Source organism: Barbus barbus (genome assembly GCF_936440315.1).
Source record: "Barbus barbus genome assembly, chromosome: 4".
Taxonomy (NCBI): Eukaryota; Metazoa; Chordata; class Actinopteri; order Cypriniformes; family Cyprinidae; genus Barbus; species Barbus barbus.
The window spans coordinates 27,401,133-27,425,018 of record NC_136732.1 but is presented as its reverse complement, the minus strand read 5'-3'; the positions used below and the strand labels follow the sequence as shown (position 1 = coordinate 27,425,018).

The 23,886-nt window shown below is 40.4% G+C and overlaps 1 protein-coding gene across 3 annotated transcripts; it reads left to right on the top strand.

The window, feature by feature from the left end:
* The first annotated feature begins 10,656 nt into the window (after window positions 1–10,656).
* On the top strand, window positions 10,657–22,026 carry LOC306868885 (nucleus accumbens-associated protein 1-like). Of its 3 annotated transcripts, none has more exons than XM_079415339.1 (6): window positions 10,657–10,882; window positions 15,218–16,243; window positions 17,564–17,734; window positions 19,007–19,112; window positions 19,196–19,293; window positions 20,334–22,026. In XM_079415339.1, the coding sequence occupies exons 2-6, from the start codon at window positions 15,247–15,249 to the stop codon at window positions 20,639–20,641; spliced, it is 1,680 nt and encodes a 559-aa protein (XP_079271465.1). In that variant the 5' UTR covers window positions 10,657–10,882; window positions 15,218–15,246; the 3' UTR covers window positions 20,642–22,026. The 3 variants fall into 3 exon arrangements, with proteins under 3 accessions (XP_079271465.1, XP_079271466.1, XP_079271464.1); XM_079415340.1 differs by having other exon boundaries at window positions 10,671–12,617; XM_079415338.1 differs by lacking the exon at window positions 10,657–10,882 and adding an exon at window positions 11,237–11,602.
* The last annotated feature ends 1,860 nt before the right edge of the window (window positions 22,027–23,886 follow it).

Below are 23,886 nucleotides of genomic sequence, written 5' to 3'. Positions count from 1 at the left end.
ATAGGAAGTGACAGTAAGGTAAACAGGCAAGCCTCATTAACCTATCATCATGAGACTCCGTATTGGGGACACAACAATTACAATCAGTACATCATCATAACACACACTCAGACAGCCTGACTGGCAGGAAGTTGTAGATCATCTGTAAAGGAGAGACTTGACATCGCTGAGCAAACGTGTGATGATGAGCATGATTAGGTGGGCAACACGTTCACTATACCAGCCCACAGAAACAAATCTGTTTTCACACACTCAAGTGCAAATTCATACTAATGAATGCAAATTATGTGTGAATTTGTGTGGGTCTAATGTGTGTATAGAATAACACATATTAGACAATACCTGAAGACATCTGCATGAGTATACTGTTCTTTTGAACTTTCTATTGACCAACCGCCCAATAAAAAATAAAAAATAAAGAAAGAAAAGAAACATTGAGAACATTTTCAACATTGAGAAATATGCATATTAAATTGATTTCTGAAGGATTATGTGACACTGTAGACTGGAGTAATGATGATGAAAATTGAGCTTTGCCATCACAGAAATAAATTACTACATTTTAAAATATCTTAAAATAGTAACAGTTATTTAAAACCGTAATATCATTTAAAAATATTATTTACTCAACTAACTGCAGCCTTGGTGAACCTCAGAGACTTCAGAACCATCAGAATCATTAAAAATTTGTGCTTGTAAACTTCTCAACCTTTAGTGTATATATTGCATTATTGTTTTGTATTACATTATGCATATTTGTTTCCAAATTGTTTACTGGTTTTAATTAAAATGTTTCCTACATATTTATATTTGAAATACTTAGGATCATGTGGGCATAGTGATGGGGCAAATGTAGTTATGGAGTCTAAAATAAAGATCTAAGAATGCCTAAAGTATCAGCTTAGTTTAAATTTCAAAATAATGCAATGCAAAGTTACTTCTTTGTCATCACAGCATGGTCACTGTCATTCAGCTTAATCTAAAAAAAATCTGTAATTACATAAGCCAAATAATTTATTAATTACCCAGAGCCTCATTAATATGACAACATTTGCTTAAATGCAAGCTACTGGCTAGATGAAACAGGTTCCTTACTTGCCAAGGGCAAAGACATCCTATTTCTTTCCTAGAAGTTACAATATAACAAAAAAAATTTTGACAAATGTTTACCGATGCAGAGTTACACTGATATCATCTCTCATTGATACCTTCACCATTATAACTAATCACCACAGCTCTTCGGTTTTATAGATTATGTTGCTTGCTTAGGCAGCAAGTCATATGATTTCTAAATAGCACTTGTCAGCACTTCCCTACTTCACTTCTCTACAACATAATTTACCACTGAATCAAAGCAAAACTGACTTGACAAACTATATTTAATTTTACACAGAATTAATGTGCTGCCTAAACTTGATGTGATTAAAAACAACTACTGCCCCCCAAAAGCATAACGGTTCTGACATCATACGCAACACAGCCACAGTCTTCATTACTAAATCAAAGCCATTATTCATTAATGGGAAGCAGAATATAAGACACCCCCCCCCCCCCCCCCCTTAACACACATACTTTCTCCCTCAGTCTCTGTCTCTCTTATATCATTATAAGGCTCTAATTAAAAGGCACATTGAAAGCCTGCAGGGATCTGATCTTTAGGGATGTATTTGGAGCAAAAGGACAGTTGAGCTTGGCATCACAATTACTGCCTCTCTGTGCAGTGTGGAGAAAGATGCATTAAGTGCACAAGAACAACATCATCCATAGTGCCCATTTCCTTCATTACGCCAGTTCATCTCATATAAGCAGCATCAACCGCATTTGGCCATTTAAAGATCAGATTGTGTACCCTCAAACCTTGAAGCTTGAGGGATGTAAAAACAGAGTCATGCTGGCAGACATTGTCCGAAATGTCCTCCTGGCTTGACCTTTGTGTCCACAGCTGTTTGAGTCCTAGGCCGTCTGTGCAAACACAGCGTTGATGTGGCTGAGGAACTGAGCTAATTGCTCCGAGCATCAATGAGCGATAGTGTGAGATCGAGCCCTGTGGCACCCACCTGTGCAAACCAATGGGATTCTAATCCTGCTAAGCTCTGCTATAAGCACTTTCACTGTCACTTTCAAATCATTTAGTGACATTGATTAGCAATTTCTAAAAAAAAAAAAAAAATTCAGTATTGAGATGTTTTACTGATGAATGTATGCAGTTAAATCTTTAACTCCAATCAAGATAATGTGATATGAATCGACTGATGTTACACAAAATCAAATTACAAGCTGTGTACTGTGTGCTTAGTGACCAATATTGTGATGCTTTGGCACCAAAAATGAAATATACTAAAATAATCAATTGTTCAGTTTTTGTCTGAACCAGACATAAATATTTGACATTATTATAATTAATAACTCATAAATTATAACATATAAGCAATATCACACTCTCAATTATGCTATAATACTGTAATTACCAGTGGCCTTGTGCATATGGCCGAATTACCACTTATATTCAGCTCAATAGCATTTTTGCTCATCTGGTTTACATGCTCAATATGGTTTATATCTAAATAATTTTTTAATTGTGTTATGTATTCTTCATATATTACACTGAAAAAGGTATAGAAACTATTTTGACTCAGTTCTCAGTAAATTGTACAGTTAATTATAAAGAAACAGCAAGTAAAACATTGAATTAAACCAAAATGTAAATATATATATATATATATATATAAATTAAGAATTCAATTATATAAAAATGATGTTTTTATATAATGTGGGTACATTTATATTGAATATATTAATATCATATTTATGATGTAATATATTTAGAATGTCCAACAGGTTATCCTGGACATTGTAACTGTACAATCAAAGCCAGTGTCACACTTCTCTCGATGCATATTAAAAGAAGCACTAACCATTATTCAAAATCTCTCACTCTCTCACCCGTAAAAACACGCACAGCCTGAGCTGTAAATTGAATTCCACCACACAGTTCGTGGAGACTCAATGCTTTCATGCATAATACATGAGAAAAAACGAGTCATGTTAAAGTTATGACATACTGGGGCTTCCGTTATGAATGCTGCTGTGAGCCGAATCCGTGACACGCAGTTCGCCAACAAAATCCCGCCATGGTATATTAATACCAAATCCCCTCCGCACATCTGTCAGTGGGGGTCTAACGCATCTCCTGCAGTCGCTCTTCATGTTTATTACATGCCCATAGATTAAGACCAGCTCCCAGTGAACTACAGCCTATGTAAGAATATGCATGATCTTTCAGCTGGCACCACACAAGTAACATTCACGAGAAAAATAACGCCAAACCTACACATTTACTCACATGCTTTGAGACGCATGAATTTGGACAGAAAACGCGTTGTGCCAGAAACGCGTGAATTTCTGGATAAAGCGCGTGAGTCGCAGCGCGTGCAGGTGGCTTCTCATAAGAGCTCTGCGCAGTCTGGGCAACCACGATGCCTGATCTGCGATGTAGTGTAACGAGGTGATCCATCTATTTCGCCCAGGTATTCCCGGCATCGATTATCGCGAATTTAGATGGTATAAGCACATAAAAGTTTCTTACCTCTGTCGCTGTCTTCACAGAAAGATTCCGCTGTTGTTTAGCTGCCTATCCGCTTTACTACACTGTGGTGGGATCAGTGAGAGATACAGAAAGAGAATGGGAGGGGGAGTGAGCGAGTGAAGATCGGGGTAGACCTCTCTACACTGGGATGATGCCACTCCTGCGTGATCTCAACCGCAATATGCAGCCACCCGTAGTGTTAGAGGAAGATGCCATCATTTTTTTTAAAGATCATCTGGTATTTCTGTTTTCTTTTACAAAGGATCAAAGACTGCTAACTATCCACCCACTCACCTAATGTGTTTCGTCTTGGAGAAGCTGCTCTAAATTATGTTTTCTGTTTTAAATTCAAGTTTGTTTATTGGTACGTATTACTTTTTAAAAGCCCCAGACTGGTGAAAGCCTCTGAATAACCTTTAGCTTTTCAAAATGCTTGGTTTTCTGAGGAATTTACAAAATAGATGTTATAAATCACAAGAGAAACGCCAAATCAGGCACTTGAAATAGACCCTGAAGTTCACAATAGGATATTTGAAGCACCTGGTCTCTTCAGATGGTTCTGCCTGAGCAACCTGAGGAATTCCAAAGGATTTTTTTTTTACATGCTGAAGGAAGCCACATTTAAAATTATCTCCCGAAATGCACACAAAATATATATACAGCGAGTAAAATAAGTATTGAACACGTCACCATTTATTATATTTCTAAAGGTGCTGTTATCATGAAATTTTGGTAACTCTTTATTTTAGGATCTCTTAACTAGTTGCTTATTAGCATACATATTACTAGAATATTAGCCATTTATTAGTAGTAATTGAGCACATATTAATGCCTTATTCTACATCCCTAATCCTACCCAATACCTAAACTTAACAACTACCTTACTAACTATTAATAAGCAGAAAATTAAGAATTTATTGAGGGAAAAGTCGTAGTTAATACTGAATAAGTGTTCCCTATTCTAAAGTGTAACCAAATTTTTTTACCAGATGTCAGTAACAACCCAAGTAATCCACACATAAAAAAGAAAGCTAAACATATAATTTCAGAAATTAAGTTCTGTGTAATAAAATGGAATGACACAGGGAAAAAGTATTGAACACGCTTACTGAAATTGATTTAATACTTTGTACAAAAGCCTTTGTTGGTAATGACAGCTTCAAGACTCCTCAAGTCGCATGCATTGCTCAGGTGTGATTTTGGCACATTCTTCCACAGAGTCTTCAAATCTTGAAGGTTTCATGGGCCTCTTCTATGAACTCTGATCTTTAGTTCTTTCTATTGATTTTCTATTGGATTCAAGTCAGGTGATTGGCTGGGACATTCTAGCAGCTTTAATTTCTGTCTCTGAAACCAGTTGAGAGTTTCCTTGGCTGTGTTTGGGATCATTGTCTTGCTGAAATGTCCACCCTTGTTTCATCTTCATCATCCTGGTAGATGGCTACAGATTTTTATCAAGAATGTCTCAGTACATTTTTCCATTCATCCTTCCTTCAGTTATATGAATTTCGCCAGTGCCACACCATGATGTTTTTGGGGTGGTGTGCAGTGCCATTTGACTTCCAAACAAGGTGTGTATTATGGCATCCAAAGAGTTTAATGTTGGTCTCATCTGATCAGACTATATTCTCCCAGTATTTCACAGGCTTGTCTAAAAGTTGTGTAGCAAACTTTAAACGAGCTTCTACGTGTTTTTCTTCAGCAGTGGAGTCAGGTCACAGCGGTTGAGTGCATTACTTATTGTTTTCTTCGAAAAAATTGTACATGCTAATTCCAGTTCTTTCTTAAGCTCTCCACAAGTGGTCCTTGGCTCTTGGACAACTCTTCTGATAATTCTTTTCACTCCTCTGTCAGAAATCTTGCGAGGAGCACCTGGTCGTGGCTGGTTTATGGTGAAATTAGGTTGTTTCCACTTCCAGATTATGGCCCCAACAGGGCTCATTGGAACATTCAGAAGTATAGAAATCCTTCTCTAACCAATGCCATCAGTATGTTTTGCAACAATAAGGTTGCAAAGGTCTCGAGAGAGCTCTTTGCTTTTACCCATCATGAAATGTTTCTTGTGTGACACATTGGTAATGAGACTCCTTTTTATAGGCCATCAGTTGGGACTGGACCAGCTAATATTAATTCCCATTGACAAGAGGCAGGATTGCTTTCTAATTACGGATAGATTTCAGTTGGTGGCTTGGCTTTCCATGCCTTTTTGCACCTCCCTATCTTCATGTGTTCAATACTTTTTCCCTGTGTCATTCTACACATAACTTAATTTCTGATTTTTTTTTTTTTGTATGTATGTATGAATTACTTTGGCTGTTACTGACATCTGGTACAAATTTCATGTCAACAGCATCTTTAGAAATATATTTACTGAGAAAAATGGTGACGTGTTCAATACTTATTTTACCTGCTGTGTGTGTATATATATATATATATATATATATATATATATATAAATATTTAGGAGTTTGCATACATTTACAAAGCTTAACTCTTAGAAACTGATGACTAACACTCTTCCAGGAGTTTCGTCACCAAGCAACATGATTGACTGCATGTCTTGAACATAGCTGAGCTTTAGTTCAGGAATTCTCTATTGACTTTGTCCATCACTGCTACAAGAAAGGCTGATGACATATTTGAAAATAGTACTATCGACAATATGCCATGTGCAATGTGTAACAGGCCTGCTGAGAGTTGGACTCTTAATCAATGCATAGGGAGAACAACATAGCATGGCGACTGTATGGGTTATGTGTTTATGTTAGTGATGACATTCTTATTCACCACAGTTAAAGCTGTCAGAGACACTATACAACAATAGTGATGTATCTGAGAGAAGAAAAATTAGAAAATGCCTTGTTAGATGAGCTTAAAGGAATAGTTCACCCAAAAATTAAACTTTTGTCATCATTTACTCACCACCCTCATGTCGTTCCAAAACCTGTATGAGTTTCTTTCTTATTAACATAAAAAAAGAGATTTTGAAGAACCAAACAGTTGTTGGTCCCCATTGACTTCCATAGTTAGGAAATAAATACATCAATGGGGACCATCAACTGTTTGATAACAGCATTCTTCAAAATATCTTCTTTTATGTTCAACTTAAGAAAGAAAATCATACAGGTTTGGAACAACATGAGGGTGAGTATAAATGATGACAAAATTTTCATGTTTGTGTAGACTATCCCTTTAAGATGATATTTCAGTAAGATTCCAAAACCTTTTTTTTTTTTTTTGCAGCGATAGGAGACTGTCTAACTATCTTGGGTTCTGTCATCATTTACTTACTCAATGTTTCCAACCTGTATGAGTTACTTTCTTGTGCAAAATCTGTTCGAAGAATGACTGAACAGATTTTGTCCATACAGTGGGAAAAAAAGAGACTTTTTTTATTTTTATTTTACCAAAATATCATCTTTTGTGTTTCACAAAAGAAAGTCACACAGGCTTGGACCAACATAAGTGTGAGCAAATTATTTTTGGGTGAACTGTCCCTTCAAAATATGTACCTTGAGTCTGCGTAAGATATTTTAACATGTTAAACATGTTTAACACATTAGATAAATAGAAAAAGTGATGGAGAGAGTTGGATGCACTACGAAGTGATCCATGAGAGAGCTGACTTGTAAACCCCTCCACGATGAGAATATTTCAAGCCTTAAGTGAACACAAAACAACACACTATTGGCAGAGCTATGACTGTAGGTTCTGTAAGCCGCCTTTTCCCTTCCAACTTGCTAAATCCAATGAAGAACCGCAAACGTGTTTACTAAATAGCAACCCTCAGCCCCAACTCACGACTCAAGTGCTGCAGCTGTGTTCCCATGGCAACGTGCCGCAGAAGTGAGACAAGCAATGAGCCAAGGTAGAGCGAAAAAGATAGCATGTGACACTGCTTAAAAAAGGCAGATATTTCTTCTCATCTCACGCTCTCACTCCATCCCTCCATTACTGTCACTCTCTAGTCTCTCACGTCCATCTGTGGGAGGCTCAGATACAGTGTTTTCATAAACGCCAACCAAACTATGTGTAAAATGGGCAACAAAGTACTAAAAATGCACAATGCTGACGTACGAAGGTCTTATTTTGTGTTGAGTGATGAGAGGACTTTCTTGGAGAAAGAACATCATGTCCCTATCTTTCGCTGAGGAACTTAGAAATTCACTTTGAAAATGGAGACCAGGGTAGAGGAGGAAAGATGAATAAATGATGGTGTGAATAAGTGAACGTGCTGGGATGAGTACAGACTACATGCTTCTTCTGTGGTGGAAAACTCACCCGATCACTTCTGTTATCATTCATTCAACAAGCACCTCCTTCTCAGATTCGGAATACTTGTGAATTTTAACCAACAAGTCCATTTCACACCACTCGCTCCATCTGTCTGAATGGCTCTGAGTGCTTGTTTTTCTCCTTTAGAAAGTCTTCAGAAGTATTCTGGTCTACATAAAACCTAACAACTTCATAAGTAGCCAAGAAACTCACATCCGTGACCTGAGCGTCTCCCTGCCTGCTAAGGTGAATGAGAATTATTTACTTGTTTTATAGTGCAGGATGCTCAGTAACAAGTCCCATCTGGCCAATCTTAGCCAGCTGTTAAATTCAGACCAATGTTCCATCATGGTACTTAATAGCTATGCTAAGTTTGTTCTCGGAAAAAGGCTGGTAGTTGTCTGCAGAGTGGGAAGAAATAATTAGCACTGAGCAGAGACATAAAAGACTGTGAGGAGAAAGGGATAGTTTGGACGACTGATGTGTGGATATTTCAACTATCATCTGAGAGCTAGAAGAATTGGTTCATATTTAAAAGATTTGAAAAAGATTAAAAAGTAAACAGAAGCTGAATGTGTTTGTTGTCTAGAGAGGGGGGCCGCAAGGGAGTGCTAAGGGGCTCTGTGAAAAAGTTTAGAGAAAAACTGTGCAAACATGGAAAAATAAATAAATAATAAAAATAAGTTCAAATTAAATAGACTAAATAGATAAAGAATTAGAATAAAATAAATAAAAAAGATGAACAATTGATTTCAATAATGAATTTAAAGGAATTAATAATGCATCTAACAGTACAGTACTATAATGAGTAGACAAAAGTAATAATATAATAAAACACTAGCTAAATATTTTCCAAATAATATTTTACACGTTTGCAATATTCATTTTTCACAAAACAGCTGTCAATTGGGCGGTACCCTTTCAAAAGGTACACATTTGTTCCTTATTTACCTCTAAATGGTGCATATTAGTATCTTAAAGGTACAAATAAGTACCTAAAGTGTACATATTAGTACCTTTTGAATTCAGCTGTGACACATTTTGTTCTATTAATTTGGTTGTTATAAAGGAAAATATATAGTTGCCTTAAAATTTTAGGAAACTGGGCCCTCACACCAGGCTGATCTGGGGTCCATAGCGTCTTTTCAAGAAACCGTGTACATAACAGTGTAAATCAAAAGAGCATTTTATGCTTCAAAAGGATCTATAGCTAACAGCTTTCTAAGGATTACCAGGGTCTTTACATAACTCATGTGACCCATAAGGTTAATTTATGCCACATTCCAGCGCTGCACGTCAGTGTTTTGTTTTTTTGTTTTTTACAGCAGTCACCAAGTTTCAATGTACAAGGACTGCCATCAAGTGGTGAGCAGAAGTAATCAATCAGTTTCTCTTCTGCTGTGATATGGTTGCCCTCAACTGAAGCGATTTCCCTCTTTACCCCTGCCATCTGTCAGTTGGGGACTCTTTTCTCCAGACAATCTGTGCTCAAGCTGTGAATTAACTATGGATCTCATTTTCGGCAGCAAACACCGCCACACGGCAGCTGCCGTCAGTGGTGACACATTTACTGTTAGTGAGTGTTTTCTGCAGATGCTAAAGCGCATAAAAACAGTGGAGGCTGCTTCTCACATGCAGGCAGCACACATATAGCATTTGACCGAACAACGAAAGTAATTAAAGGGGTGAAATATTAATAGTAACATTAAAAAGCGCCACAAAATTAAAATAGTGAGTCAATAAAAGAAATGTACTTGCATAAATTAACACATCTGATACAAATACCATGATCACATATTCATATAAAAAAGCATGATTACAGTACATTGTTATATAATATACATGGTACACAGGATGTAATATAATGACTGGGGGGGTCTCTGAAATGCAGTAGGATAAGGCCTGAAATATGACTGAGATAAGGCACTGAACCCAAAACGTGACTAACACTGTGATGGACTTTAGTTAAACGAGTAATTTAGTAAATTACAAGCAAAAAGAAGACTCTTAAACGGCCATGTGTTGGAATGGATTAGATGCAGTAAGAATAGGATAACATAAAGGTTTGAATGGGTTGGAGGAGAAAATTAAACTTCGTTTCCTGAGATAATGCAATAATGCCACTAGAGGGAAGTGCTACGTTTTGTTTGAATTTTCCAACATATACATTTTACATCACTTTCCACAAATAAGCTACTGTATTTTTACAGTCTACTCTGTGGGTATAACATGGGGCCTGAAGTTTATTTATTTAACAAATGATCAGTTTAATTTTGGATATGTCTAAATGTAGTTTGATTAAACAGAATTAAATTAGATTAAATAGACAAACTATATTTATAAATAGTACGTTTTAAAAATTAAAATAATATGGTTGTAAGATGACAATTTTATCTGATTTGAGATGTCAGCAGTTTTTTTCCCCCCTTACAATGTCAATTCAACACATTAATCCTATTTATAAAAAAAGTGGCAATTATGTGAGACACCACACGAGTTATCAAGACTATGGATAATGTGTATCAGGGTCATAAGCTACAGCGCTAGGGGCAAAAGTAACAAAAATGAAACATGAAGACAAATTACATTAGTTCTCCGGGACGCAAACGAAAATTTGTTCAACCAACGTAAACCCCATCACTTAAAATAGTATAAACTATGTGTATATACCTGTCTCATTTTATGGCTTCTGTAGAAGTGTACAAAACGTATGGCCCCCCAAAAAATAAATAAATAAAAAATTGCAGCGTAATAATACACATAGACCAATCTGGCAACCCAGTGTTTTCACTTTCACCAAATCGTGAATACGGAAGCCCGTGCGCACGTTTTTCAGACGCAAAAAATGCAATTGGAAATGTAGCTCACCGGGGTAATGTAAGGACATCTATAGGGTCAGCTTGTGACGTCACGCGGTCGTATAGTTTTCCCTGTAGATTCAGACACATAGATTTATATGACCTGCAGGTTTGGGCCTTGTTCACGGTGCGGGCAAATTTACATGGATTATTCGCGCATACAGTGAGTATTTCATGCTTCCCACGTAAAACAAACAAACAAACAAAAAAAGTATTGATAAACAATTCTAATCAAGAATCGCCCACTAGCCTCATTGAAGTAGCCAGTGGTTGTTTTAAATGTAGGGCTGTTGAAATGAATTATGCAGGAATTTTAATGAAATAAGCGAGAAATATGAAAAAGGAAATGCGCCACACATATCTAACTTTAGCGGAACGCAGTAAAAATTCTCCAACACTAAATGCTGATTCAATATAAGCAAACGTTATTTGATGTTCCCGTTAACGTAGTCTCGCGCTGTACAGTTCATGGCGTTCTGTGCGCGCTCTATATTGGGGATCTGTCTGGCGAGACGTAGAGGCATGGCCTACTTTTTGCGCACGTATGGAAACGAGGCGGTGGCTCTTTTCGCTGTTGCTGTGCCAGCCTATGCGCAAGTACATCTCGACGCTGGATAGGTCTCCTGGCATTGAGGCTGCGCCTGTGATGATCATGCGATTGAGTGACGATGGGGAGTCATGCCTAGTCTGTGCGTGATCAGTGGCTCTGCGCTCCGCATCCCGCTGGAGAAAGAGTTCTCGCTCGATGGCTCTGCGATCGACTCCGCGCCTATGCCCACAATGAATGGCTGTTTCCAGCGCGAGACAGACGAGGCGAGAGAGTGAAGGAGAGCGAGCGCGTCGGACTCCATTGAAACACTTTGAAACGGCCTCCACCTAAGGGGTGAGTATCCCGCTTTTGAATCCGCTTGGCGCGCCTCGCGAGGTTGCGTGACACTCGAGGATGGCGCGCGAGCGGCTGTCCTGGCATTTTGGCCGAAATCCGGTGGCTTTGAGATGTTTGGGGGGCATTGTTTTTGGGAAGGTGTGCGGTGGGGGATGGGCACAGGCTAATGGTACCAACAAAAAGTTTAACCACTTCACCGACCTCACTGACATGGCTGATCGCGCGTGCTGGCAGATGTTCCGGAGTAAGATCTGGCTATTTAAAACCTCGGTTTCCGGGAATATTTTTTTATCTGTCAGCTAAACGGCTTATATTTATGCTTTTGATTTGAAGACGGCACTTTGAGCGTGATCGATGTTGTTGTGGCGAGGAGTAGTTGAATCATTTTCTTATTGGCGGAGTTTGGCTGACCCCCCCCTACTGTCAGCGCTGGTTCAGTCTGGCTCGCCCCCAGTTCGTGCATTTGTCCCGGGATGACCTGTTGATGTCTGTGAAATAAGATAAGGTGGGGTATCCGAACTAGCGCGAAATCGCCATGGAACATTAACTTTGAAATCCCGCGGACTGAAAAGTATGCACTTGGGTGTTTTTGGGATGCTAATACCGGCTGCTCATTGAATCGTTGGAGATTCTTGAGTGTTGCCGTTGTAACGGAGTGGCGTGGAGAACGCGGCGATCCTCGTTTCGGCGGACCCGTCTAGGCCCGAGGATGTAACGTTAGGCACGCTCGCTCTCGGTGCGGTGCATTGGCAAAGACGGGACAAGAGCTGCAAACTTGCTCATTTCGTGCGACGCGCCGCTTCCCCCCACTGCGTTTGTGCTCGCTCGCATGTAGGTGCTGCATTTCTCACAGAGTGGCTCATAGTGGGCGCTTTTGCCACCGTTCTTCACCCCCTCACGGCCCGTGCCAGGGGAGAACTCCGGACAGACGGGCAGATTGACTGACACACGGTTAGCCTGCCGCCGACACAGCCTCATAACACCGCTGTACTGGCAGGTCTGGCGGCCAAAGGTTTGCTCTTTGTTTTTTTCTATTCTACTTCACTGTTCTGCATTGTTGGATTAGTGTTAGTTTATGTATCGGCGTATGTTCAATGGCTGAGTCTGCACTTCCATCACACAGGTTTGGCATCACAATATTAGATGGGACTCTAAAGCTCAGATGTTTATTTATTTTATTTTTTTTGCTTTGTGTATCAGTGGTTCTCGACTGGGGGCCCGGGGCTCGCTAGCTAGGGCACTCTTTAAACTTCCTAAGGGACCTCAGTCATGTTATATTTAAGTATTTTTTAACAATTGAAATGCTTAGCTGCTTAGAACCTATATTGTAATATATGTGTAAATGTAATATAAATAGCGTAGTGTATCATGTCACTCTAATGGCAAATCAGTGACTTCACATTTACTGCCAATCTGTCACTCAGACAGGTTTTCTTATTTTTTTTAGTGCAGCATATAATTTGGTTGAATAATATTGACTTTATTTTTCCTTTCTCAACAATAATACATAAAACATCTGTAGAGGCTTTTTTCACTCCTCTTACATGTTTGTTTATCTTTCCTTTAAAAAAAAAAGTTGTAGGCTAGTTAAGCAGAGAAGTTCTGTAGCACTAAAGAAACATTCATGTTTTTATTATTTCTTTCCTCAAAGAAGGCACAATGTGGTAATCTTCAAATCACCAAATGTGTTAATCTTTAGATGAATTACCATGAATTCTTTTTATATATTGACCGCAACAGTTTCTGTTAGTAAAAGGGTTACAAGCACCTTTGACTGTGGGGTTGAGAACTGCTGACTTTCAGGGTGAGTTCAGATAAAATAGGCCACTTTTTGATTTTGACTGCCTAAAAGTGGCAGTGACCCATTTGACCTGAATTTACAAAATAATTAAAGGAATAGTTCACTCAAAAATGAAAATTCTGTCACAATTTACTCACCTTCAAGCTGTCCCAAAACTGTATAATTTTAATGTATTTTTTTTTCTGACAAAAGAGGATATTTTGAAGAATGTTTGCAACCAAACAGTTGATGGGAGCCATTGACTTCCATAGTATGGGGATTTTTTTTTTAAATACTGTGGAAGTCATTGAGGACTACAAATTCATACCGGTTTGGAGCAAGTGGAGAGTGAGTAAATCATGACAGAATCTTATTTTTTGGGTCAACTATCCTTTTAGAGTAAAGAATTTGTCATTGACAATAAGTGCTTGAAATTTAGGAGTATACCGGATTTATCATTAGTAAGATAAGATTGAAGTTATAATGAGATTACTTTTTTTCTGTGTTTTTACAAGTACGTGTGATAGATGCTCCAACCTCATTGGTTATTGCTAGTTGCCTGTTTGAAAGTCTCCTATGTGCAGATTGGCTTGTGAATAAAGTCTTTAAAAGTTTATGTCCCCCCTCGCACATTGTGATAACCATACCTAAGGTGTCCCTCTCCTCCCCCACCCCTAGGGAAAGCTTCTTAAATAAACCCTGGGCCTCTCAGTGTATGTGTGCCACTGCTCTCTGGCCAACTGTAAACAAGCCGTTTTGTCTGATGTCTATGGCTTGTGTGTGAGCATGCAAGGGAGGGGGAGCGAGCCTGAAGTCAGACAAAGAGGGTACTTCTTTTACCACGAACGTCCTGTTAGTTCTGTGTGATCAGATCAGATTCAGTGATTTTTAATGTGATAGCTTGTGTGGGAAACATGTGCCCAGATGTTCTGCCTACCGCGGTCTAATCTTAATGTGTGAAGTATATCACATCACAGTGTTATACTGTCGTGTTGGTTTAGCTGATATGATTTTAGTGCTGTTTTTACTTCACCAAATGATTGCGAAACAATAAGACACGATTTTTTGTGCTGACGGCAAAATGTCAATCCGTGCCTTCGCAAAAAGTTCTGCCGCTCATTCTGCTGATTCGCCAAAAATCCTCCCCAGACTAATTTGTAAGCACCGCAGTTTTAAACTCTGTATTAAAGTTTTGGACACCCATTTTATAGTAGAAAGCACAGGTTAACCGTTTCTAATGAATTTCCCCAGCAGCGTGGCTGTGAGCTGTAATGATGGCTTTGCTCATGGTGTCACATTTAGCAGTAATAAGACTGACTGCAGTGTCAGTCAAAGCCCATTGTTTTCCACCCTCTTCCTCAACTATGACCTCAATCACTGGTTTAGTATCTCTCTGGCGCTCTCCCCCTCTCTCCCTCCCTGCTGTAGTACTGTAAAGAGTGCCATTTTATCTCTGTCTCAGCTGAATCACCATCTCATTCAGATTAGCAGTCACATCCTGCTCACAGGATTTTAGAGGCGGCTCGCCAAACCCCCTATTATTTTTCAGAGTTTGTATGTTCTAGGCAGCTCTGCTAAAGGTGCCACAGACTTGTCCCTGGGGTCTTATACATTTCACCTTTTAATGTAACAGTCTGTTGCTGGTACCCATTTGTGTCTTTGCAGTAAATTGTGTGGGATTCAGTGGATTTTACTGCTTTAAAAGCAAATGATGGTTGCAATGAGTCTTCAGGGATGAACTACTGTGCTGCTGAGAGAATGCTGCTAACAAAGATCTCTTTCTTTCTCTTCCATCTGTCTTTCCCTCCTTCTCTTCCTCCGGTGGCGCTCAGATTTCTCTGGTGGTGCTGGCCATAGCGCCATGGCTCAGACCCTTCAGATGGCGATCCCAAACTTCGGCAACAATGTCCTGGAGTGTTTGAACGAGCAGCGGCTGCAGGGGCTGTACTGCGACGTGTCCGTGGTGGTGAAAGGCCACACCTTTAAAGCCCACCGTGCCGTGCTGGCGGCCAGCAGCTCCTACTTCCGTGACCTTTTCAACAGCAGTGCGGGCAGCAAAACCCCTACGGTGGTGGAGTTGCCCCCGGCCGTACAGCCGCAGAGCTTTCAGCAGATCCTGGCCTTCTGCTACACTGGCCGCCTCAGCATGAATGTCGGAGACCAGTTTCTGCTCATGTATACGGCCGGCTTCCTCCAGATCCAGCAGATTATGGAAAAGGGCACGGAGTTCTTCTTGAAGGTCAGCTCGCCCAGCTGCGACTCACAGGGCCTCCATACTGAAGAAACCCCTCCGTCGGAGCCTCAGAGCCCCGTTACTCAGACGGCGACGGGTGCTACAGCTAACGGCGGAGGCGGGGTGGTGGCTACAGCGGCCAGTCGACCCTCTTCCTGCTTGACCCCGTTGCCCCTCGTCTCTCGGGTGAAGACAGAGCAGCCAGAGGCCTCACCGTATTCGGTGGTTTGCACGCCGGTGGCAAAGCGGCTTTGGGAAGGAGGCAATCGGGAAGGAGGCTCGGGGGCGGCCGGTGGAGGAGGGATGAGGAAGGCGGCTCGCTTTTCCCAAGAAATGGCACGCGGAAGCGCCATTCAGCAGCAAGGTAGCATGGGACTTGGTATGGGTCTTGGAATGGGCACAGGGGGTCACGGTGGAGGCGGAAGCACCAATGGCAATGGCACGAGCAGTGCCACCCCTGAAGGCACCAGCCCTGGTACTTTGAGTGCCTACGCCAGTGATTCGCCCATCTCTTACCATGATGATGAGGAAGAAGAGGAGGCGGTGGATGACGGCACTGAAGAGCAGTACAGGCAGATCTGCAACATGTACACCATGTACAGCATGCTCAACGTGGGCGCTACAGGTGAGTCCACAGCACTGCTGCATGCGATGAAATGCTTGAAATCATTTACTCGACCTCATGTTGTTCTAAACTTGTATGGCTTCTTTATCTTCAATTGGAAAAGAGCTGGTGAAATTTTTACAATGTGCTTGTCTTTTCCATTGGGATTACAATGAATGAAGACTGGAGCTTTTAAACTTCAAAAAAGATGCAAATGCACCATAAAAGTTTCCATATGACTCGTGCACTATAATTCAATGAAATGTCAACATGAAATTTTACTCTCTATATATTTTTAGATTACTTATTTTGAACAATTTGTTCACGCTTATCTTTCTTTATTTATTTGACCTTGCTATTTTTTTTTTTCAAATTGTCATTACTCGTTCTTTCAGGAAAATTAAAAAGACTTCTCTCTGGTGACATGTAGTTGATTGCAGTTCCCACATCTCAAAATTCAATCAACAACCACTGGAGAGAACAAAGTCCCTGAGCCTACTACATTTCGATAATTTGTTACACTAGAATGCATGTCATAATACAGATGAAATGTCTGATGCTACTTTTTTTTTTTTGCAGCCGAGTTAAGTTACAATCTTTTCCTTAACAGCTGTGATCACTGATCAGTGAGTCAGTTCAGTTCATTTATGAGTAATTACTACTGGTTTTGTGAACTGGATCAACAGATTCCTTAAAAAGAATTATTAATTTACAAATTAAACATTACTGCTACACCCATCAACTTTCACCATTTTCGGTGAATAAAGACACAAATAGCCAGCTCCACTCCCTATTCATGATTGCATTGTAAATAAACTTCCACAAAAATGTCTTTGTCTGGTTCCATTGAAGAAAACAGAAATCACACAGGTTTGATGGCAGAATAGAATTTTCATTTTAAAGTTTTAAATTATTTCCTTTGATCCTGTGCGTGTTGTAATGCATACAGCATCTTGCTTTTTTTGGTTCCCATTTTAACAAGTTAACTACTGTCTACTCTCTTTTGTGCTTCTTAAATAGGAATATCATCATAGCTAAATTCACACTTTTTGTTAAATGTTTGAACCGTTTGGAGCTCATGAATATTTTATCAGAAGTTCTTCTTATCTTCACTCAGACGGCATGAAAACCAAATGTGTTCTGATGCCTTTGGATTTCACAGGTCTTTTATTAGTCTTGGTCCCAAGAGCTCTGTATTATCTGTCTGTTTTTGAGAGTCAAAAGACTTGAGTACTGGTTTAATCTTCACGGCTGTCTAGACTGCGTGCGCGGAGATCACGTTTTTGTCTTCGCGAAGTTCACGCTTTCTTTACTCTTCATAAACTTGATTTCATTTCTCAGCAGGTGAACGTGTGGAGGCCTTGCCGGACCACTCAGAGACACGGCCCAGGATGCGCGGCCGACAGGATCTTGCCTCTCTCCCCGCAGAGCTCATCGCTCAGATCGGCAACCGCTGTCACCCTAAACTTTATGAGGAAGGTGACCCTGCAGAGAAACTGGAGCTAGTTTCAGGTCCGAGTCTAATCACTACCTGTTCATTAACAAAACGCAACAGATGAACCAAAGTATCTTCAGTCAAAGGTGTATTGTAGTGGAATAAACCATCGTCATATCATCCTGTATGGATTTTAGGAAAACATCTGCTGAGAAAACAATGTTAAAGTTAATCTATTGAAGAGTCTAATAGGGAGGATAACCGGCATCGTACAACTGAGTCATGCTCAATAGCCCATGAAAAGCAAATGATCTTGTGTGGTGATTGATAGGTCAACTGTGTAGAACAGGTTTTGTTGAGTGACTGTAGGGTAGTGGAGGCTTTTGTGAGCTGTAAAGCATGGCCTTAAGTGACTCTGAGCCGTCTGACTGGATCTGTTCAGTACAAATAACAGAGGAATTCCGCTAATCAGAACTTTATTTAAACAGCAGTCGCATATATAAACATGCAGCTCAAAGTGCTTTACAAATACGATAAAAGCAAGCGTTCGAACAAGACCAGACATGAAGCAATATAAAGTGGAAAATGAAATGAGGAATTGAAACAGATGAGAAGACTAACGATAAAAAGGTCTTTGGAAAAAAATGATCAGAAAGTCATTAAAAGATGAACAAATACAAAGCGCTGGAGGAGTTTAAAGCAAAAATGGAAATGAGACAAGAATGTTTAATTAAGAGAAAGAAAATAAGCTTTTGAATGGTTTGAATTAGTTTTAGTAAAGCCCCCCCCCCCCCCCCCCCCCCCACCAACGTAATTACCAAAATGTAAATAACATTTTAAAATGTTAAATAGAAATCAGTTTATTTTAAGTTTTCACAGTATTATTGTTTTAACTGTATTTTCTTGTACAGTCATTGTGAGCAGACTTTTAAAATAATGAAATCTTACCTATTCAAAACTGATTTTCTTTTTATTTGGAGCAATATTCTGTATTTGAAAAGTTTCATTTAATGAGTGAGCACACAGATGGATGCAGTAGAACAACCAAATTTAATGAATTCATATGTGTAGAAAAGCTACATAAATAGAAAAACAGTTAATACAACAGTCAAATCACTGTTAGCGCTAACACATGAATGATCTTTAGCTGTAATAAGGAAAGCTGAATTTCTTTCTGAGCTTTGTGTAATTAGCATTCATTCATTTAGCATTCATTTTTGGGACTTCTATGCATTCATGCAAATCGATGATTCATAAGGCTTTCAATACGTATCTGCTTGTATATCTTGACATGAATATGAATGAAGTTTCACACCTTTTTAAGTGAGATTCACATATTTTGTCGACAGGCACCAGTGTGTACATCTCACGAGCTCAGCTGATGAACTGTCACGTCAGTGCGGGTACCAGACACAAAGTTCTTCTGAGGAGGCTGCTGGCTGCTTTCTTCGACAGGTGAGTCTGGGAAACGTTAAAGACATCTTCCATAATAGTGAAACTGTATGACGTCTAACTTTCTGTTTCTGTGTGATGTACAGGAGTACTCTGGCAAACAGCTGTGGTACCGGCATCCGTTCCTCCACCAATGACCCCAGCCGTAAGCCGCTGGACAGCCGAGTGTTGCACGCAGTCAAGTGTGAGTTCCCGCTCTTTTATATTTTTCACCCAAAAATCTAAATGCTGTCATCGTTTACTCACCCTGATGATTTCTTTTTCTTTTGTTGAACATAAAAGAAGATTTTTTTGAAGAATGTTGATAACCAGACAGCTACTGTTTGGTTACCAACATTCTTCAAAATATCTTTTGTGTTCAACAGAAGAAAAAACTCATACAGGTTTCAAACAACTTTTGAGGGTGGGTAAATTACGACAGAATTTTCATTTTTAGGTGAACTATCCCTTTAAAGCCTTATCACTAGGGACAGGGAAAAAAATCAATACAGTATAGTACTGCAATATTTGTGTGCTTATGTTGTATCGAGACACAGATACCAAGTATGATTCTTTTATCAGGGCCTCAATTAGAATTGTGAGTAGTGCACATAATTTTACAAAAATGTGGGAAAACCGATCAAATCAATAATTGAAATCTTTCATTCAGACTGTAATTTTACAAACAGCACAAGTGTCTCAATGCTGCCACATCTCTCTATAATGCTCTCTCATTCTAAATATATCTCTATATATGCAAAGACTATAGTAATACAAATGGGACTTCCACTGCATGGTATGGTTTGGTATGGCTCACTTTTGAGTGGTTTTCCACTGGGTACAGTACCTGGTACTTTTTTCAGTACCACCTCGGCTGAGGTTCCAAGCAAGCTGTACCGTTACCAAAATGTGACGTGTAAACCCTGCTGATCACTGACTGGCTGGAAAGAATAGTCACTACCTGCGCCACTGAACTTGCGACACGAACCACCAGACCCACTAGAATGAAATCCGCACAACCAGCGATGAATCGAACGCAACTTTTTCTTGAACGAACGCAACTCTTTTGAACGAGCGCACCTTGATAAAAACATTGACAGCCAATCACAATCCACCCAGACATACCGGAGCACATGCTTCTAATAAACAGAAAGTTATGGTGTGGATGCTGAAAGTTATCTGTAATGGTTATGGTTCTTTGTGTGATCGGACCTTTAGAAATGTCTTCTTCCCTTATGTCAACAGTTTACTGCCAGAACTTTGCCACCAGCTTTAAGGAAAGCGAGATGAACGCCATCGCGGCGGACATGTGCACTAACGCTCGGCGCGTGGTGAGGAAGAGCTGGATCCCCAAGCTGAAGCTACTGATGGCAGAGGGCGACGCCTATGCCAATTTCCTCCCCGACAGCATCAAGATGGAAGCAGACGGCCTCAGCGGCGAGCCCGCCTTCGAGACGGCGAGCCTGGAGGGCGGCGCTTCGGTGGAGACCGGAGGATCCTCGGGCGAGTCTCTGCAGGGTGTGGGCGGAGACAACGGCACTTTGTTTCAGTGAGTGACCCGGCGAGGAAAGCCCTGCCCCATCCCCTCTGCCGCCCCACCTCCTACCCGCCTCCCACCCCGCTGCGTGACTCTGGGCTCTGCTGCTTCTGCCTGGGATGGGAAAGGGAGAGTCGGGTAGGGGATTGGAGGAGATTGCACGGTCTAGCGTCAGGAGGAACACAAGGGGTTGATGCCAGGGGCACCGTTTTCTTTTCAATCATTTTTGTTTTTGCTGAATAACCCTGTTTTGCACAGAAGATTCCCCTTCCATGCTCGGCAAGTAAATCTAGTCACCGATGCTATAGGAATGCATAATTTGGACCAGGAAAAGTTCTTGCAACGGGAGGTCCGAGGTTCCCTGATCTCACTCTACTGAATTTGAATGTATTTGTGATTTTGTAGCACCTGGCTATGTCAGACTAGCCGATTGTATTTGGCCCAGGAGAGAGACAGGAAAAATAAGATCTGAAGGAACAGCAGATGGAGAAAGTAGTGAGGGAGGAGAGGAGAAAGAGAAGTAGGTGGCATATTCTGTTTCTCGTTCTGTCTAAAACGGAAAGAATCTGATATCCTCCTCTCCTTCCATTCCTCCCAAAATATATGTGGGATCTTAGTCTGCCACGTTCTTTATGTCGCCGTTTTCTCCTTTCCCCTTCTACTTGTTCCACTGTGTGAGATTTATATGAATCCAGAGTTGATGAAAGATGATTAAGGACTGTAAAGGATAAAAATATATTTATCTGCCCGCACCTTTAGAGCTCAAGAGAGAGGGATTGTTTTAAAATCTCTTTTTGTGTTTTTATTTTTTAAACCTTTTTTATTTTTTTCTTAAAGGTTTCTCAAGAGACACCTTGTTGTTGGGCTTTAAATGGAAATAGTGAGAAAAATAAGGACTATTTTTGCATAAGGATTATCATGCATTTCAAAGGCTGGTGCTTGGCTTGTATCTCGATCACGATCATGTCTGTAGCTGAATTCGATTGGCCGTTTTGACCAGTGATGTACAATTTGCGTCTCTCACCGATTTAAGGGGTAGTTTATCCAGAAATGTAAATTCTGTCATCATTTCCTCACCCCCATCTCAATCAAAATACAAAAGAAAAGCGTTTGTTTTCATTCAGTGAAAGGCTAGTGGGGTTCATTGTTGTTTTGGACCCCATTGACTTTCATTGCATGCACATAAAAGTGTTCTTTAAAAATATCTTCTTTTATGTTCCACTGAAAAAATTGTCACACAGGTTTGAAAAGACTCGAGGGTGAGTAAATTATGGCCGAATTGGATAAACTATCCCTTTAAGAGAAAAGAAAAATTGTGTAGGACATAAAAACAAAGTGTTTTTAGTCTGTAAACCTTTTTAGCTTTCTTCCCCCCCACCCCACCCCCCATTATCGCACACAAACATGCTTTTACAGCCCAGGGGGAAGGGAGGTTGTGCTTCTTATTGTTAGTCACTTTACTGTCTTAAGGTTTGGGCCTGACTTTGTGTGTGTTTGGGAGCGGAGGAGGGTTTACATTGCCTGTGTCCCAGGAGAGGAGGAGCAGACTGATTAAGTCTCTTCATGTTGCCCATGTCCCTGTTTGGGCAGCTGTGTGTGTGTGTGTGTGTGTGTGTGTGTGTGTGTGTCTGTGCTCGCTTAGGCAAGCATGTCTGTGTCCGCACAAGTCACCATCTGTATACATTCCTTGCACATAGTTGGCACTGTGTGTTTGCATGTGGGTAATGTGTTGAGTCGGGGATTTAGGGTATGTTTGTTTCTTCGTTTATGTGCCGGAGGTGTCTCATACAGATGCTTTTAAGGAAATTCGGTCGTCTGAAAGTTTGCCGTAACCCGTGAACTTTTGCATATCCCAAATTTCCATGGGGATTTGAATGGGATTGCATGTGATGTCTTAATGTGTGCTCAGGCATGGGTTTTAAACGCACATGCCTCACGAAAACAGAAATTCGATACTATAGGCAATTTTAATATTTCATGCCCGAGTTATTAGGCCGTGTGTGTTTGTATAAGTCGTGTTTTTTCGCACGTCTGATCTCCTGGGACACATACAGTAGCCACCCCCTTTCTGACAGAGGAAATGGACCTCTTTGCACCTTTTCGTAGACTGAACTAGAGCTTTTTGCACCTTTTTTGTAGAGGAGAATGGTGGATTGTGCACCTTTTTTGTAGTGTAATCGATGGTTTTTGGACTAAACTTCATGGATGTGTATGTGTCAGTATGTGGCCCTGGAACAGAATGCACCCCTGCGTCTGCGGCCAGCCGTGCTGAATACTGATGTAAATATCAAAGAGACTGTTGAACAGATTTTGACCATGTTTTTAATGTAATGGCTTACATTAGGTCTTTCACCCCTCTTGTTTTAGCTCATGTTTTTATTTCTTTTCTTTTATTTGCATAACCAAGTCTGGCTTACCTGCTGTTTGTATATTTGGAAATTGTAGTTTTTGTTTTGTTTCCTGGCTTAAGAGTTGTAGCAAATAAAGTGAACTCCTGGCAAGTTTACTACTTAAATGCAGTCTGGTGAGGGATGTGCTGGTGCTATGTGTGCTATTCTTTAGATGTTAAAGGCCTGCTGGGTCACTGGTGCCTTTTCAGGAGGACTGCGGGAGACGAACTGCGTGTGTATCTGGGTGGGGCGCGGAGCAGCGGTGCTCCTCTCTCTCTCTCTCTCCTCTCGCCAGCTATGACTGTGCCAGTGTTTATGCGTCCTCCATTTTAATGGCACAGATCACATATGCTGCATGCGTCGCTGGAGAGGAACCGCTGCTTCCATGCGCCACCTGCTGTCTGTGTGTTGTTACTGCAGCGTAGATTTACTACTTACAGTCAACACCAGGGGGTATCATATCTGAGAAAGATTACTCTTGGTGGCCACACACAAAAAAAAAGTCTTTCTCTTACTAGGAAGTTGAAGGTGACGTGTGTAATTTTTTTCAATGTTAAAATACTACAAGTAAGCCATTTGAAGGTTTAATCTTATTTTTATTTCCCCCCCAAAAGGCATAACACTGTGGCTCTGTGGCGCTATCAAATAGTTGCTCTGTTTGTTTGAGCATCACAACCAGCCCAAAAGAGCATCAACCCACGGCGAAATCATTATTTTTGTGATTCAGTTTTAAATTACACACTTCACTTTTAAAGGATTTTGTCTTTGCCTAGCCTGTGGGAAAGTGGGAATGAAGGGACCAGTGTTGATCAAAAAAGGCCGGGATGTCCATATCTCGCCGCCTATCTGTCTGCTCTCTATGCCCGAGTAA

What these genes read in the sequence shown, in the direction of transcription:
- LOC306868885 (XM_079415339.1), top strand. Translation starts at nt 15,247, where the DNA reads ATGGCTCAGACCCTTCAGATGGCGATCCCAAACTTCGGCAACAATGTC. An exon ending in GCTCAACGTGGGCGCTACAG is followed by an intron (nt 16,244 to 17,563) that starts GTGAGTCCACAG and finishes TTCATTTCTCAG; the next exon opens with CAGGTGAACGTGTGGAGGCC. An exon ending in CTGGCTGCTTTCTTCGACAG is followed by an intron (nt 19,113 to 19,195) that starts GTGAGTCTGGGA and finishes TGTGATGTACAG; the next exon opens with GAGTACTCTGGCAAACAGCT.